We start from the raw sequence: 18,351 nt of genomic DNA on the forward strand, positions 1-18,351 counted from the left end.
TCCTGCCCCAGCAACTCTGGGCCTGCTTACCCTTACTAAATAAAACTAGGAAGAGCAACACTTATACTCCCAGAATCTTCCTGCCCAGGCAAGAGCAAAAAGGCACAAAGCATGGTCCCCCACTCGTATTTAGCTTGAAAGTAAAAATGGCTAATAGAAAGCCTCGAAGACCCTCAGGATCACATCAACAAAATGGGTCTCTCAAATCTGAAAGATTCTGTGACAGTTATTTTGGTCTTTTTTTATCTTTTTGCTCCAATTAACATTGTGGGTGGAGGAGAAATTTTCTTCTGCTCCTGCCTGTATTCTGCTTTTGTTTTGGTTAGTCAGGGGGCAGGAAAGGGACAAGCCTTTGGGGTGGGTCAGAACACTTGAGCATCTCCCCCAAACCATTTTGGCTTCTTCTCTAGAGTCAGACAGAGAGACTTCACAGGCTAAGCTGGCTGTGGCAGGAAAGGGCCTCTCTCATAGCAGATTTTTGGTCTGGGGCTGAGCAGTGGCAGCCATGGCCAGGAATACCCAAGAGGCAAAGGGGGGAGCCACCTTTATAAACTCTTACGGGACTTTTCCCCCTTCCATTGTTTTCTACTAGGACAGATGCCAACAGTAGTAGCAAGATGGCAGCTGCAGGGCAGGGTTAGGGCAGTGGCAAAGGCAGTATCCACTCTGGGCTCCCTGGTGCAACTACTAAAGTCTCTGTTGGGTGTGGGGAAATTTATTAAAAGTAAGGAGCCACTGAGAACTCCTCAGGCAGCTTTTTAGGAAACCTGGACCATCTAGAGCAAAGGGCATGTGGCCCTCAAAACTCTCCACTGAGGTCGAAATCAGGTGAAAACGTAATTAAGATATATTTAACAAAAGAAATAAAACTGCAATGAAACATAGATAATCTTAATTTGTGATTTTCTAAGGCAATAGATGCTGTTTTAATCAACTGAAAAAAAAAGTCTAAAGTAAATGACCCCTGGGTACAAGGGCCTAAATCCAACCAAAAATATGTTTAATGAGCATTTATTAGTTAACACATTCGTTTTGTTCCAATTTATTATTACAGGATCAAATCAGGTTGTTCTCTATCCTACCCTGTGTACAAGCATGCAGGGGCACCATCTTGCCTGCCATCTCATCTTGGAGCCCAATAAAACAGCAACAGCAAACTTTCAAATGGTTTAACACCAGAAACATTTTATATTACCTACATGCAGAGAGAGACAGAGAGACAGACAGAGAGATAGAGAGAGACAGAGAGAGACAGAGACAGAGAGAGAGACAGAGAGAGAGACAGAGAGAGAGACAGAGAGAGAGAGAGAGAGAGAGAGACAGAGAGAGAGAGAGAGGGAGAGAGACAGAGAGAGACAGAGAGACAGAGAGAGACAGAGAGAGAGAGAGAGAGAGAGAGACAGAGAGACAGAGAGACAGAGACAGAGACAGAGAGAGAGACAGAGACAGAGACAGAGAGAGAGACAGAGAGACAGAGAGACAGAGAGAGACAGAGACAGAGAGAGAGAGAGACAGAGAGAGAGAGAGAGGGAGAGACAGACAGAGAGACACAGAGAGAGACAGAGAGAGAGAGAGACAGAGAGAGAGAGAGAGACAGAGAGAGAGAGAGAGGGAGAGACAGACAGAGAGACACAGAGAGAGACAGAGAGAGACAGAGAGAGAGACAGAGACACAGAGAGAGACAGAGAGAGAGAGACAGAGACAGAGACAGAGAGACAGAGACAGAGACACAGAGAGAGACAGAGAGAGAGAGACAAAGACAGAGAGAGAGAGAGACAGAGAGAGAGAGAGGCAGAGACACAGACAGAGAAGGAGGGAGGGAGAGTCAGTGAAAAATACCTTCATCTGGAGGTATCTTCTGTCTGTGGGACCGTATTTCTCTCAACACATAGAATGGGAAGGAATGACAATACGTGGCTGAGACTTAAGTCTATATTGCTTATTAAAGTAAACCATTCGTTTTTAAAAGTATTAAACTGCATTGAATTAAATGCATTGAAACACCTTATAAATAGTTGTCTACAAGCACAGACTCCAAATCAACACCGCACCAGACCATTAAATTCGATGGATTTCATCGTAGGATGCAGGCTCTGTAAGGGCTTGTGACACAGAAAAGGCTTTGTCCCAGCCCTCTAATGGGGAGACAAGGTAGAGCCAGTGCAATGTGAGGGTGCTCCAGAGGGAAGGTACTGGGGGGGAGGGGAGCTAATCCAATTCAAGATGTACAAGAGGCAGTTGGTGATTGATCTAGGCTGGTTGCCAGTTGACTTTTCCAGCCTGTTTTACAGATGAAGAAACCAAGGCAGACAGAGTTAAATGACTTGCCCAGAACCACAGAGCGGTCTAAGGCTGGGTTTGAACCCAGGTACCCCAGGCCTGGGGCTCTATCCATTGTACCCCCAGCTGCCCCAAGACAGAGGTTAGGCTTGGACCCCTAAATCTGAGAATCAGCTGGGCAGGGACGATAACTGAAGCCAGGAGAGCTTGGAAATCTCTGCGTTAGCGTAGATGCCTAGAGAAAGGCAGCCAGAGCATGGTGAGTGTGTGCCCTGGAGGGATTTTTCCCCAGGAGCCTGAGATGGAAGGGCCACACGGGTAGGGGAAGCAGGGGCGAGAGTGTCCCCGAAGCCTTCAGGAAAGAGAATTCCATGTAAGAGGCTGAAGGGCAGTGTCCCAGGCTGCAGAAAGAAAAGGCTGGAGAGCAGCCTCCCAGCCTGCAGAGGGGTCAACAAGGACTGAGAACAGGCCCTGTCTTAGTGACGAGGACTCACCGGGAGCCTTGGAGAGGCTCCTTGTCCCGGAGCCATGAGCTCAGCTGCCAGACTCCAGAGGTCCATTACATTTCTTCCCTTTCTGAAGAATTTGGAGCACAATGCACCCTTCAGATGGTTAAAGAGCCTTATCTTTCCTCCAAGGCTCACGCCAGGCACTTAATAAATACTTGGTGACGGACTGATAGTTTATTTGATGAGAAACCCTGGGTCAGGAATTCAGTTCTAATGACGAGCTTGTTCCCGGGGGAATTTTAGGGATCCACCTTCTGCAGGTTTCAGAAACACATTGGGGCCAAGAGCGGAAAGCTGCCTTAGACTCAGTGTCAGGGTTGTAGAGAAGGAAGCAACTTCAAAAAGGGGGTGTGTGTTGTAGGAAATATGGCCCCATGGAGCAGTTCCTCCCGCTGAAGCTTAGACACTTCTGCAGTTCTAAAGGGGAGACATCCCCCCTAAATGTTTTACTTACTACAAACTTCCCCAGAAGCCCTTCCAGATGCCCCATTCTAGAGTGCTGGAGCCCAGGGTAAGTAGCCCTGTGGTGCCTTTAATTCACTTTTAAAAGTAAAGTAATCTGTAAGGTTGGGGACAACAACAAATAAGACACTGAGAGAGGCAAGGCCCCTCAGGGGTTGAATGACCCTGGGACACCTTCAGCTGAGGAGGGATGGAGAAGGGCAGTCCCGCTAGAGAAACATGGAGAAGTTCCATCTTGCAGCTTCCTGTTCAAATGAATGACTCTGATAACCCAGTGCTAGGTTCAGTTGTTCCTCCCTATGAAAAACTAAAAACAAAGTCAGTGCTCTTTAAATTTTGCTGCCCTGCTTGCCTGTCAAAGCCCCTGTCTCTCTACCCTAGTTATGGCTCTGAGAGAATGCTGCTGGGACCACAGCTGGTCTTTTAAATCATCGATCGCCATGAGATACTCTTAAGAAAACATCCAAACAGCCGAAGAGTCGTCACTTTGGGGTGTGAACCTGGGGGAAAAAATGACTAAGCAAACTTAAATCTTTGCTCCAGAAAGAAAGCGGGCCCAGCCCCTGCATGTTGGAGGAGTTGTAGTAAGGAGCCTTCCGACTGTAAATGTCTGGGACTGTAATTCCTGCATTCGAAGGCCCAGAAGAGATTTCTCCCCCACCCCCCTCCCGTCATGCTGTGGATGGTGCTAATTTGAGGCCGCTAGCCAATGTAGTGGATTTAAAAGCCCCGAGTTCAAATCCAGCTTCAGATATTTGCTGGCTAACTCCCTTAACCTCGACCTGACTCTGTTTTCTCATCTGTAAAATGGGGGAAAGAATAGCACCTACCTCCCAGGGTTACAGTGAGGTTACAGGGAACTAATATTTGTAAAAATATCTTGCAACCATGAAGCACTATAGAAATGCTAGCTATTTATTGTTATTTCCATAGGTCAAATCAGTGATACGGCAAGAACTGCAGTCTAGACAAAGTTTGGGTTCCCTCAGGCCTGCCCGTGGCTCTTTCAGGATGTCATTATCGGCGGGCAGACAATGCCCATGGCAGGCAGGGTCCGGCACTGCCCGCTTATCTCCAGAAACCAGTCTGGCCGGCTCTTTGGCACCCAACTTGGGGGAGGGTTTCCAGGAGCCCTTTCCTTGTGGGACACGAATTTTGACCTCTGGCTTATGGTCCATAAGCAAAAGTCAGGGGCTGATTTTGGCCTCGTGTAAGAACGATCGATCCGTTCTTCACGAGTACTTATTAAACAGGTACGATAAGTCATGCACTGTGCCAAGGGCTGTAGATACAGCACAAAGAGAAACCAGCCTCCCCAGAGAGTTAGATTCTAGTCAGGAGACAATAACGCCATATATAAATATACAGAGTGCAAATGTGAAGTGAAGCAATTTAGGGCAGTTTAATCCAAGTTTAATTGGGGAGGGAGGCCCCAGCGGTTGGGAGGAGGGGATCAGACGGGACAGGGAGGCTCCCCTGGTCCTTCACAAAGTCTGCATCGCTTGGAAGAATTCCCTCAGCTCCCAGGGTACCTCACTGGGATTAGGTCTGCAAGATCTGGGATTATGCACGAAACCTTTCGGCCTTAACCCTCTCTGTTCCTTCTCCTGCTGCCCTGTAAATCTCAAGATTCCCTTTTTAAAACGGGGGCAAAGTTCTAGGATCATAACTTTGAATAGATCTTCCAGATCTTCAGCCCGCGAGGGTTTCATAAGACATTGTCTATCAAATCTTGTTTTAGAAGGGAGGAAACGAGACCTTGGAGAGGTAAAGGGATTTGTGCGAGGTGATAAATGGCCAAGTCAGCAGCTAAACCCTCCAAATCAAGGCCCACCAGCCTGAGAACCTGGTGAGGCACATGATCTCTCAAAGACTCAGTTTCCTCATCTGTAAAGTGAGGGAGTTGGACCAGCTGGGCCCTGGTTGTCCAGGATGCTACATGGTGTCATTTAATTTGAAAAGCAGCCTTCCTTCTGCCATATAACAGGCTGTCCCTCTGGCAACTTGCCTTTAATAAAGTCAGAGCCTCCCTTCTGTCCACGGGTTGTTGTCATGTCTTTGTAGGAGCGAGGGGATAGGATGGGCAGAAGCTCTTAATGGAAAAAAAATAAAGGTCAGCATTTTACTGTCTTTTAAGTTTACCAGTTTCCATCAGATCATTCGAGTGAGAAGAAGGCACAGATCCATAATTTATCAAGTCTCCCTGTCCTGATGCCTTCTTCTGGTAGTGTGGCTCCTCAGGGGCCTCGGTGCCGTATTGGAGAAATGCCATTACTCCTATTTTCCAGAGTCTTCTAGGATTTCCCATCTCCAAGCAAGAACATGTAGCTGACAGTTGTATTCCCCTTTCCCCATTCTAATCAAAGACCTCACTATCTACCTTCCTATCTAAAATGTTGGAGGCATAAAAATAGCTCATGTTCACAGAAGATCTGGGGGCCCAACCTCCGGGGCCCGTCCCTGCTCGCTGTACCCCGTCTGGGCCAGCGGTGATCCTGGAGCAGGCAGGAGCCCTTGGCAAGAGGAAGGCTCGCTTCCCATTGGCTGCACATCCCTGGTGTTTGTCTGCCTGGAGTCCCCCATCCTCGTGGCCCCTCACATCCCTAAGAGCAAGGAAGCCACTCCCTTGAAAGCCTGACATTTCACAGCGTGTCTAGGAACGCAGGGTTTTTCCTCTTCTGCCCTCAAGACTGGGTCCCCCCCAGCTGTGATTTTTAGAGCTCAGGACTCATAGCCACAGTGTCACTGGGGGAATATTGATGCTCCAGGGTGGGGTTTGGGGACCCGGGAAGCAGGAGATTACGGCGTGTGACAAGGAGGATGCAGGTGAGAACCTGACCAGGAAAGGATGAGAGATGAGAGAAAAGTCCACAAGTGCTGTTATTTAAAAAACAAAAAGCCCTGAGAAAGGCCACGATACATTGAGAAGGCCTCGTTTCGGTCAGTCAGTGAGTATTTACTAAGGACCTACTACCACATGGTATAGCCAAGCATTATGTGAGGCACAAAACTCTGCCCTCATGGAACTTCTGCTCTATGGAAGATTAGGAGAGGATCTAAACAATCACCAGGGCGCCCACGGCTTCTAACACGCTCTGCTGAAGGGGGCACTCCAAAACACGAGTTCTCAGATGCCCAGAGCAGCGGTGTGTCCGCAAGGACACCAGGGTCTGCTTTAACGTGACAGATGGCAGAGAGCTGACGCCAGAAAGGTGAATGCCCCACGATTACAACATTTATCCACCTTCTGCCACAGAAGGTTTTCTCTTTGTTTTCTAGTAGGGTTAAGAGGAAGGAGTTGACACAGATGGACTTTTAACTTGACTCAGATTCTGTCCCTAATTAACTTTGCCTTTGTGGAGATGCTGAAAGCAGCCGCGAGTTTTTCACTCACTCTCCCTTTATTTTTTTAAGGTGGGAGATCTAAAGGCTCTACTATGGCCCTGCGATTTTCCTGCAGGAGTAAGCAGAATTGTGGGCCTTCAGGAGGACCAAGACTCATTCAGGCTTCAGCCACTGAAATAATGGCAAAAGGCACATTGAAAGTGACAGGCTAAGCTAAATTGGTTTTCATTCTGTGAGTTCTCTGCTCAGCTCTGTCAAAATCTAAAGTTTGCCTTGAAAACAAGTGGAAGGGAGCTATTATTGAGCTCGGAAATAAGATGAAGGAAGAGAACTAGAAAGGGGTGGAGGGGGGATGGGAAATAATGACATGGAAGGGAAACCATCGTGATAGGCAGCATAGAGATGGAAAAAGAAATAAAAGAGCAACGCTTTGCTCATTCCCAGGGAGCCTTCTGAGGGGTCCTTGCAGATGCCTGTAGAGAATGACACTTCTTTTCACGTCAGCCCTTGTCTGGCCCGTCCAAAGATCTCTGACATTAACATTTAAATTCAAGATCCTGTCATTTGGCTTTGCCGTTAGGTACTCCCAAGTGATCGTCTCTCTTTAAAATATTCAGAATATTTTCAATCATATCTAGACTTCCAAGAAAATCATAAAATGAACAGTGCCGGTAACAATTATCCAACAAAGTCAGCCTCATAAGAATTTAAAAAAAAAAATCAATTTTGTCAGTTTACATTCTCAGTGACTAATTTCCATATAAATGACCTGATTCTGTGATCTAAGGATGTCCCTTTCTCCCTTAAGAAAAAACTGCATTCTTAGTTTCTGAGGAGCGTTTGTGTCCCTCTGAGTGCGTGTTTGTGTGTCTGTGTACGTTTCCCCGTGATCACGGACTGCATTTTTCTCTTTGACAGTGTACCAGTTACAGCAGGAAGCGCCCAGACCCAAGAGGATCATCTGTCCTCGGGAGGTCAGTATTACGACACTTCTCCTTCTAACCCCGATCCATCGGCAGCCGGGTATTGATATTGGCCAACTTTCCCTCTGACTCCCATTAACATTTTATGGCGGGCCCATCTCGCAGCATCTTAAGCATTTGTATTCTCGGTCGGTCGTGCTTCCGATGCTCACCAACCTCAGCTTGGAAACCAGGAAGCAGAGCGGCCCCGAGTTCGTGGGGAGCGTTTCGTGATGACGGGGGCTTCACAAAACTGAAAAACAAACACAGTCCTTTTCTTCAGGGTCGCTCGCTGGAGACCCCACATTTTAGCCTCTTTGTCGGCCTTGGAGGCGTCTGACTAAGGGGCTCCAAAAGTGCCCACAGGCCCACGCTCTTTTCCTCAGCCCTCCCCGGACGGATGAGGTTTGTATCCACGGTGTCTCTGGTGCTTGTGAGCAACAGCAAAGCGAAGGAAACCAGAGCCAGGTCTGCCGTTTTCATTTCTATTTTGGGTGGTTTAGGAAATGCTTAAAAAAGTGTCTTATTGCTGCTCTTTTTAGAACACCGTGGTCACCTCCTAGAGAATCCCTCTCTGTTTCCCCTTCCTGCCTGTCCAACAGAACCCCCCTGGTGGTAGCTAACACAAACCAAAACGACCCACTGACCTCGTGGAACAGCACAGGTTCATCGTGCAGGGGCGGCCTGCCGTGTCTGCCCAGACGCTCACCCCCAGTTCTCCGGCAAATCTGGGCCAAAATTCCTCTCAGACACAAGTCCTGGAGGCCGGGGAGCATCCGTTTTGTGATGTGACGTATTTATTAATAGGGGCGTCGGTCAGCCAATCAGTCATCAAGCATCCCCCAAGGAATTTCAGTGCTCTGGTCCTCCTGGGTTCTAGGTTACAAAGAAAAACATTTCCTGCCCTCAAGGAGTCTACATTCTATTGAGAGCATCCATGTAAATGACATGAATAAGCATAAATAATGTAAATATGGTGTTGGCAAAGGCGAGGAATACAGGGGGGGGGGGGAGGAGGGGGGGGAGTCACACAGGATCTTGTTTTCTTTTTTTATGTTTTTTATTTTGTAATTCTTATTTTTTTGCTGAGGCCGTTGGGGTTAAGTGACTTGCCCGGCTCTGGGCTCTGAGAGCAGATTTGAGCTCAGGTCCTCCTGACTTCAGGGCCCGTGCTCCACCCACTGCTCCACCCAGCTGCCCCACAATCTTATTTTCTTGATCAAATATACAAAACTGCTTTCCCCCAAATCCCAAGGTTCCCTAAGAGCAACTCTTTACTCCTCGAATCATTGGAGGTTTTGTTTAGGACCTATCCTAAGGGCAATTCACATACACAGCCCATTGAGCCACTGGTATGTTGGGTTCAGGATTTGTTGTTGTTTTTTTCCTTCATAAAAAGTGCTTTGGGTAAAATTTGTTAAAATTAATCTCCTGGCCTAATTCCAGTTCTGAGAAGACCTTTCCTCCAGAGTCCCCAGAAAAAGGCCAGAGTAATGTCAGAGCTGGTAGAGAAGTCTGAAGTCCCTCTCCTTACCACTGATCAGGTTGATTAGAATATTCTTATGCACCGTGAGGAAAATGTTTAGGCTAAAAAATGGAGGGAGGATGAGAGGCTGAATCTGTTAGAGAAACTGCATTATTAACGCTTTCTCCATCACTTTTTTAAGTCTAGACACCCTATAAAACAATAAATCTAGCTCTGATTTGGGGAGTTTGCCAATTTTCCAAGTGTTAATAATGCTGGCCCTGAATATTTAACAACCAGCGTTTTCTGGAGCACAAGCACGCTCTATATGGGAGTGGGCACACAGTAGGGGTTTTTTAAGTTAAATCAGGACCACCACTGGGCAGTCACAGCATGAAAGGATGCAGGCTCCCTTCCTGACCTCAGAGGGGTAAAGCACGGGAACAATAGGACTTTAAAGCTTTTATCCTGCTGGAGACTTTTTAAAAATTCTCAACTGTAACATTGACTGTCAAGTCCATTTCATTCTTCCTCCTCAGAAGGCAGCAGAGCTAAGTGACTGGCCCCGCATTCGTGGTAATGGTCTCACATTTCTTTTTATCACATAATTGGCTGAGATGTGCAGAGAATACAGGACCGCTCTTGTGCTTACTGTACGGGGGCTCTTCGGAGCATGTGGGCTGATAGACGGGCAGCTTCCAAGACTCAGGTCTTGTATCCCCATGCACCTGTTAGGATCGTGAGAAATTCCCTGATAGACACAGCAGCCGGGATAATTCTGAACCTGTTCTTTCCCACCCCGGTGCCAAAGGGAAAGCTGGAAGGAAAAGATGGGCGCAGAATATTCCATCCTGCCCGTGAAAATTCTGGTATAAAGGACTAATGACAAAGAGCAATAGCACATGCTTGTAATCTTTGGGGCAGGGAGGAAGAAAAAAAAAGGGGGGAGGGGGAGGAGGAAGAGAAGGAGGGGAGGAGGAGGAGGAGGAGAAGAAGAGGAAGAGGAAGAAGAAAAGGAAGAAGAAAAGGAAGAAGAAAAGGAGGAAGAAGAGGAGGAAGAAGAAGAAAAAGAGGAAGAAGAAGAAGAAGGAGAAGAAGAAGAAGAAGAAGAAGAAGAAGAAGAAGAAAGAAGAAGAAAGAAAAGAAGAGAAGAGAAAAGAAAAGAAGAGAAAAGAAAAGAAAAGAAAAGAAAAGAAAAGAAAAGAAAAGAAAAGAAAAGAAAAGAAAAGAAAAGAAAAGAAAAGAAAAGAAAAGAAAAGAAAAGAAAAGAAGAGAAAAGAAGAGAAGAGAAAAGAAGAAAAGATCTCATTTAATGATCATGAGCTTCTTTCATCCTGCCATGGGGTATAAGGGCCAGGCTCCCTGGGCCCCTGGGCTCTGGAATCTGGGAGATGTGTTTACCTCATTTTACCTGAAATTAGCCCCCCGCCTTCCAAACCTTGCTAGGATATGTGCCTCTCTTTTTATGACCTGTCCTCCGGTTAGAATTAAGCACCTTGGGGACAGGGTCTTGTCTCCTACTTGAATTTGCATTCCCTACACTTAGCACAGTGATCCCCGGCCTGTAGTAAATGCTTAATGAATGTTTTATCATTCCTTCATTCAATAATTCATGAACCCATCGTTCATTTATGTCCCTTTTCCCCTCCCCCCAGCCCATGCACTCAATATTTTTAGTCATTTTTTTCAGAATGGTTGTGGGGAAAACACTTTGTAAGCCCTAAAGTGCTATAAAGATGTTACATAATCTGTGCTCAGAAAATGCCCATTCTGCCCTCGCCTCCAAGCAGATTGTGACTGTGAAGTGGATGTCAGACTTGAAAGTCAAGAAGAACCGAATGCAGGTTCTGCTTCAGATACTTGGTGGTTGTACGAGCCAGGGCCAGTCACTCAAACTCTCTGAACCAGTGTTCTTATCTGTAAAAAGAGAGGGTGCGCTCTGTGAGCCCTGAGGCCCTTCTAGCTCTTTCTCTGTGGCACTGATGCTACCAGCTTGGAGTCTCTGGTTAGACCACGTGGGCTTAACGCCAAGTCCACAATTTAGAAAAGACAGTAGTTCTATGAAGCGGAGGTTCTTAGCTTGGAGTCTTTGAATACATTTCAAGCATCCATAAGCCTGGATGTGGGTGAAAAAAATCACGCCTCCTTTTTAGCAGAATTGGTTTCTCTTTTTACTTTATGCATTTAATGAGCGGATCCTTGGGCGTCGCCATTCTAGGAAAGGGACCCATGATGCCCATGGGGTTAAGAAGCCCTGGTCCCGAAGGTGGCCAGCGAGTCCAGAAGGGACTAGTGGGGGCCGGGATTCCCTGCTCCATGAGAATTGGCTTGAGGAACGTGGGCTCTCTTAGGCTAAAGAAGAGGAGTCTTTGGGGGAAGAGCAGGGGGATTATCTTCGAGTATTCGGGAAGATGTCCCACAGACACAGAAGAGAAATCAGAGTTCTTCAGCCGAGCCCCAAAGGGGAGGACGAGAATCACTAATAGAAAGTAACTGAGTTCGTGGGGAAGAAAAGTTTCTCAGACATAGAGCCACCTGAAGAGTGATGGAAAGCCTGCCCCCCTTTATAGGAAGTCTTGATCCGGAGTTGAGGGCACGGGGGAATTCTGGGTCCAGGACAGAGTGAATTGGCGGTCCCATCCATTCTAGTTCTAAGTCTGTGCTCCTGAGAGATGGCCCAGGATGGGCAGCCAGACATGAAGGGCCCAGGAGAACGGCCTCCTGCCGAGCTGGGCCGAGCACAGGAAGCACGATCAGAGAAAGCACAGGTTGGTCCTTTTAGGCAAAGTGAAGTTCTGAGCAGGGACTGCGCCATAACCAGCCCTGCCTCGTGGCTTCATTTATACTCTCTCTCTGGGTTTCTTTTGTCTTTACTCCGTGGGACACATCCAGGACGAGGCTGTGACGTCATTAGTGTAAGAAAACTCCTGTATCAATCTGCTTGGCTCCTTCTATTCGACGTTGTTTGGGACTTACCCAGGAACAGAATTTGAACCCAGAGCTTCTCGTCCCCCGTATTTACTCTCTAACCACTATTCCATTTGATGTCTTCTGTTAGTAATCAGTAATCGCTAATAGTGTTCATAGTAATTGTGATTTGTAAGTTAACTATCGGCAGTAAATAGATCTTTGAATTTGTGCTCAGTTATCCAAGAAATTACACCTCCTGGAAGCAATGGCCACGGGAGTGGCCACATAGAAATTGGAACCTAATGGTTGGGAGGAAAGGAGCAGCTTTGAGAGAGCTAACCCCATATGTTACTTCCTTCCTTCCTTCCCTCCTTCCTTCCTTCCTTCTTTCCTTCCTTTCCTTCCTTCCTTCCTTCCTTCCTTCCTTCTTTCCTTCTTTCCTTCCTTCCCTCCTTCCTTCCTTCCTTCCTTCCTTCCTTCCTTCCTTCCTTCTTTCCCTCTTTCCTTCCTTTCCTCCCTCCCTCCCTTCCTTCCTTCCCTCCTTCCTTCCTTCCTTCCTTCCTTCCTTCCTTCCTTCCTTCTTTCCCTCTTTCCTTCCTTTCCTTCCTTCCTTCCTTCCTTCCTTCCTTCCCTCCTTCCTTCCTTCCTTCCTTCCTTCCTTCTTTCCCTCTTTCCTTCCTTCCTTCCTTCCTTCCTTCCTTCCTTCCTTCCTTCCTTCCTTCCTTCCTTCCTTCCTTCCTTCTTTCCTTCTTTCCTTCTTTCCTTCCTTCCTTCCTTCCTCTCTCCCTCCCTCCCTCCTTCCCTCCTTCCTTCCTTCTGTCCTTCCTTCCTCCTTCCTTTCCTTCCTTCCTTCCTTCCTCTCTCCCTCCCTCCTTCCCTTCCTTCGTTCCTTTGATCCTTCCTTCTTTTCTCCCTCCCTCCTTTCCTTTCTTCCTTCCTTCCTTTCTTTTTTTCCTTCCTTCCTTTCTTCCTTCCTTCCTTCCTTCCTTCTTTCCTTCCTTCCTTCCTTCCCTCCTTCCTTCCTTCCTTCTTTCCTTCCTTTCCTTCCTTCCTTCCTTCCTTCCTTCCTTCCTTCTTTCCTTCCTTCCCTCCTTCCTTCCTTCCTTCTTTCCTTCCTTTCCTTCCTTCCTTCCTTCCTTCCTTCCCTCCTTCCTTCCTTCCTTCCTTCCTTCCTTCCTTCCTTCCTTCCTTCCTTCCTTCCTTCCTTCCTTCCTTCCTTCTTTCCTTCTTTCCTTCTTTCCTTCCTTCCTTCCTTCCTCTCTCCCTCCCTCCCTCCTTCCCTCCTTCCTTCCTTCTGTCCTTCCTTCCTCCTTCCTTTCCTTCCTTCCTTCCTTCCTCTCTCCCTCCCTCCTTCCCTTCCTTCGTTCCTTTGATCCTTCCTTCTTTTCTCCCTCCCTCCTTTCCTTTCTTCCTTCCTTCCTTTCTTTTCTTCCTTCCTTCCTTCCTTCCTTCCTTCCTTCCTTCCTTCTTTCCTTCCTTCCTTCTTTCCTTCCTTCCTTCCTTCCTTCCTTCCTTCCTTCCTTCCTTCCTTCCTTCCTTCCTTCCTTCTTTCCTTCCTTCCTTCTGTCCTTCCTTCCTTCCTTGCTTGCTTGCTTCCTTATTTACTTACATGCTTACAAAGTGATTGCAGCATCCATGGGACTCTCAAGGCACAGGGGTCTCCATGATGGATGACCACACAGGTCAGAGAGCACCAGCGAGATCGGAAAAGATTCTCTCAGTTCTGTTCACCTGATAAAACTTAGGGCCGAGGGACAATGCTGATGAAGTCAGGAACTGAGATGTGCCTTGGCCCCAGCCACGTAGGCCTCCTGGGGGTCTCAAGGCCTGCCACACCAGGTATCAGCCAGTGAGCCTTTGAAAGGTTGTAGCCCCCACCCTGTTAATCACAGCTCTATTTTAAAGCTGAAAAAGTGAAATCTGAAGCAGTTTTCTAATTAATATTTTATAATTGCTTCCTTGAAGGTTACTTATGGTTTTTTTCTCATTGCTTATTTTCATTCATTCACTCTTCAATCATTCTTTTGCTTTATCTGAAGCTGTAAACCCAGTGGGCAGCATCTTCCGTGGAGAGATCCTTTCATCTGGGATTTCCTAACTTTTTTGTTATTCTGGACCCCAGATGAAACCTATGAAGTCCTTCTCAGAATCATATTTTTAAATGCATTAAAATAAAATTCATGGGATTACAAAGGAAGTCAAGTAAATTGAAATACAGTGACCGAAATAATTCTTCTTTAAAGTTCACAGATCCCAAGTTAAGGTTATAATCAGTATATGAACTAGGTGTCCTCGGAGGTCCCTTGTTAGTACCAGCTTTGTGATTCTAGGGTAAATTGGATGCTTTGCCCAGGGAATCCAGGCCTTGTAAAGGTGGAAAGCCAGCTTTTATCAGCCTCTCATCATTCCTTCTCAGTGTGGTGAGGACCCCACAAAACAACCATTGGGGAGGCTGCTTGGGAGGCCCAAGGTTTATAAATGAGGGCGAATCTCCCTTTGTAAAGCTCCTTAGTCTTTAACTCCGACGTCACAGGCAGGAAAGTGCTGGAAGAGTCCACCTTTGGGGGAGGGATTACCTAGCCAAGGGGCAGCAGAGGGGAGCAGGTAGAAAGGGGAGCCTGGCCAGAGAAGAGACAGGATGAAGCTTCCTCCAGACTGGAGATTTTTTAGGGTAACTGTTCTCGGAGCCGTTTTTTCATAGATATGATGTCTCCAGGGCAGTGGTAGATCTACATACATTATCCGCTCAATCAACTTCTTCATTAATGAATTAAGCATGGCTTCCTAACTTGGAGATGTCAAGGTGATAACGTCTGTCCGTGATCCAGTGGCGGGAAGGAGACACTGGACTTTCTGAATGGTGGAGTGCCACGATCCCCCCTGCACTTTCAGAAGATCACCGGACAGTTGGGCGGAGGAGGGACTGGACGGGGGCAGACTGGAGGCCAGAAGACCAGCCCAAAGGCCATTTCAGTATCCAGGCTGGAGGCGATGAGAGCCTGTCCTCACTAGCAGCACTGCAAAGTCCATCCGTACTGGGTTTGGGATCTACTCCGAGACCAGGATATTTAAAACTCGGGAGTTTGATCCCTTCCTTGGGTAAAAGTCCTGCTTGCAGATCTAAGAAGGCTCTCTTCAGTTCTTTAAGGTGATTTACTACCAAGGGGCCCTACAGCCACTTGGGGCCTGCTCGCGTGTCCCTGAGCCTCGTGGTACATCCAGGATTTCCCAACTTTTTGGGTATTCTGGACCCCTCTGGACGAAGACGGAGGAAACCGATGGGAAACCTGCCCCAAAGATGGCGTCTCTCCTTTCCTTGATTACACACTCTCCTCATCTCTCCTAGGGGGAAATGAAGCCTCCAGGAGGGTACAAAGGCTGTTTAGATTTGGGAATAAGTTGTAAGTCAGGGTTTGCTCTTAGGAAAGATGATGTGACATGATGACCAAAGTGTGGGGTTCCAGTCAGGAAGACCTGGGCTTCAGTCTCTGCCACTTGCTGTCCAGCCAGGGACAAGTCCTGGCTTCTCTGGACCCCATTGTTAAATTTATGTAAACCTGGAAAATAAAATCTAATCTATTTACTTCATATCATTTGAGGGAAGCTCAAGTGAGACTTGGCGAGCACTGATGCACTATACAAAAATCAGTTGTTAATTTAATGACTCTTGGACTCCTGGGATAGATGAGATCATGTTGAGCTTGAAAGTCCCTTCTGAGCTCTCAGAGCTTCTGACGCTTGTATATGTGCCCCATTCCGGTTAATCTTACTTGAATCTCTCGTCTGAACGGCTCCCCTCCTTCCATCTCTCCCTCTGAGGGGTAGGGGACAACACTTCCAAACAATGAAAGCTCTTTCAAAACTGAGTTTTAGCTTTTTCCAAACTCAAAGGGGAGCTTCTCTCCCCCATGCGACTTCTTGTGGTTTTCCTGTGGTTGCTTCTGTGTTCACCCATCCTGTGAGAGCTGCTTTTGCAGTTAGCTCCTTCCACAAAGGCTTGAGGTACTATTTTATATTTTAAAAATAGAATCAGACTTATTGAATACAAGCGGCAGATATTTCCTTATTCCTCCTATTATGTTAGTTCATTTATTGCATTTCTTTAGTTATTTGTTTTTGGAGTTAGTAAAATGTATTTTATTTTGATGACTTCCTTTTAAAAAATACTTCTGAGGGGAGCACCTCCTGTTAAGGACTGTGGGGTCCAGATGACTGCCTGCCCATAGAGAGCGTGCCCATCAGTGTGTGTACAGTGATGGTACAAATGAAGCAAAAGCTGACCCAGCATTGACCAGGATGACAGTGGTATACACTTGTAGGAAGCTGCGACATAATGAAACAAAGGCTTATTTGTTTGAAATATATAGGTCTATGTTAATTAACAAATATTTTTCTCTCTTTCCTTTCCTGGGAGAAAAAGAAAGAAAAGCAAAATCCTTGGGATATATGAAGAATAAAGCTAAACAAATTCCCATTTTGGCCATGACCAAGGGCTCTCCCTCGGACATTGCTGTCCTGCACCGGTCTGTCCCAAGGAGGGGCCAGGTACCATCGCCCATCCCCGCCCTGGTGACCGGCCACAACTTTGGTCACCCTCAGTGTTTATCCCTTCAGTGATGTTCTTGTGTCAGTGACTCTGGATTTATTCCCTTTGAACTAGTTCAGGCAAAGTCATTCAGCTTTCTCTGAAAGCCTCCTTGTGCTCATTCCTCATGGCACAATTTTATTCCATGACATCTCTCGGCCGTCATCTGTTTAACCGTTTCCTAACTAAAGGCCGGCTCCTTTCAGTTTCTAGGGCTCGGCCACCACAGAACTATAAATATTTTTGTGTGTTGGAAAAAGCCTATCTTTTAAGACCAATATTCTTCCGGTGCTATGTCTGCAAGTCATAGAATGTCGCAGTCGGTGAACACTGACAGTCACCCAGAAGCCAGGCGAGAAGCACAGGGGGTGAGCCAGTTGGGACACATTGTAAGCAAAGAACTGCACAAGAAAAGAGGTCCTCACAGAAATGGCTGACTGGGGAAACAGACAAAAAGATGGGCCAGTCCCCCCTCAGTGGTGGAGCTAGTGCTAGACTCTCAGCGACAGGACAATCAGCACTGAGACAAAAATGAAAGGACCCCTGCCTTTAGAGAACGTGTGTTCCATTAGGACCAATAACAGAGAAAAATGTACAAGAGAAATCCAAGACAATTTGGGTGGGGAAGGGAAGAAAGAATATCCCAGGCTTCAGTGAACCCCCCAGGGGAAAATTATTGAAGGACAATAGCAAAGGTCCATTCATACGGATTGGGAAGGGATGGATCTGCTTTGATCTGTAAGGTTGTCATTCTCCTTCAGTCATGTCCATCTCTTCATGACCCCATTGGTTTCTTTGGCAATTTGGGTTAAGGGACTTGCCCAGGGTCACACAGCAAGTAGCTGAGGTCAGATTCAAACTCAGTTCTCCTGAGACCAGAGCTAGTCCATTTCGATGCCCCAGAGAATAAATGTCTCATTTTTCTGCAGTCTAGTGGGTTCTTTTTCCACCAACAATCATCCAGCATATCATTACCCCTCTTCCAGCATTGGAGTCGGTCATTGATTTGGGGTGTTCATCAGTCTTTCTTGTGCTTGTGTAAATAGTTCTGCTGGTCCCGCCTAACCTGTCCTGCCTCAGTTCATACGAGTCATCCGGGTTTCTCTGACGCCCTTCCCCTTGGCCATTTTTTGTGGCACAACAACAGTCCGTCAAGTGCCAACAGAGACAAGGAGCAATCTGTGTCCTCACGGCTGTGGTGAGGTCCATGAAGCTCGAGGGGAAGGTCCGAGGGAAAGTGAGAAGTAGCTTCTGGGTGAAAAGCAGACAGTCGTTTTTGGATTTTGCTCGTTTTCATTGCTCACTGAGTCCCTGGGTCACCGAGGCATGATTTGCTATTCTGTCACTTTCTTTTCTCTCATCCTCAGGATGAAAAAATCAAATGCATCCTCACTCTGCTTAATGAATTCTGAGGGGAAGTCGGTACTCTAGCTGATGTATGTAAAAGGCTTTAAAATTCCTGTTTTTTCCTTTTTAATGAATTCTTGGAGATGAAAACTTAACATTTACCAGCTGCTGAGTGATTAAAAAAGCTTTCTTTTTCAATAATAGGAAAACTTTGTTTACATAGGACTCAGCAATCTTCATTAAATTACCTTTCGTTGAACATGAAAGAGTCTGCATTTACCTTTATGGGAATAATCTTACCAAAAAAAAAAAACTCATTTGCAGATTAATCTTCCTTTCTCTCTAAACATAGCTTTTATTTAACAACAGAATCAGCGAGGTGACAAGGTAGATAGAGAACTGTCTCTAGAATCAGGAAGACCTAAATTCTAATCACTAAGCCATCTGCTTCAGTTTCTTCATCTGTAAAATGGGTATAATAATAGC

At 46.6% G+C, this 18,351-nt stretch overlaps 1 protein-coding gene across 2 annotated transcripts in view; it reads left to right on the forward strand.

Annotated features, from left to right (window-relative positions):
• The window catches only part of CHN2 (chimerin 2), a 252,977-nt gene that overhangs the window by 144,097 nt on the left and 90,529 nt on the right, over positions 1-18,351 (forward strand). For both annotated transcript variants that reach the window (XM_074266602.1, XM_074266603.1), the window contains exon 3: positions 7,515-7,570. In XM_074266602.1, coding sequence (XP_074122703.1) covers positions 7,515-7,570 — 56 coding nt within the window. The remainder of the gene's footprint in view (positions 1-7,514; positions 7,571-18,351) is intronic.

This window comes from Sminthopsis crassicaudata, chromosome 5 (assembly GCF_048593235.1).
Source record: "Sminthopsis crassicaudata isolate SCR6 chromosome 5, ASM4859323v1, whole genome shotgun sequence".
Lineage (NCBI taxonomy): Eukaryota > Metazoa > Chordata > Mammalia > Dasyuromorphia > Dasyuridae > Sminthopsis > Sminthopsis crassicaudata.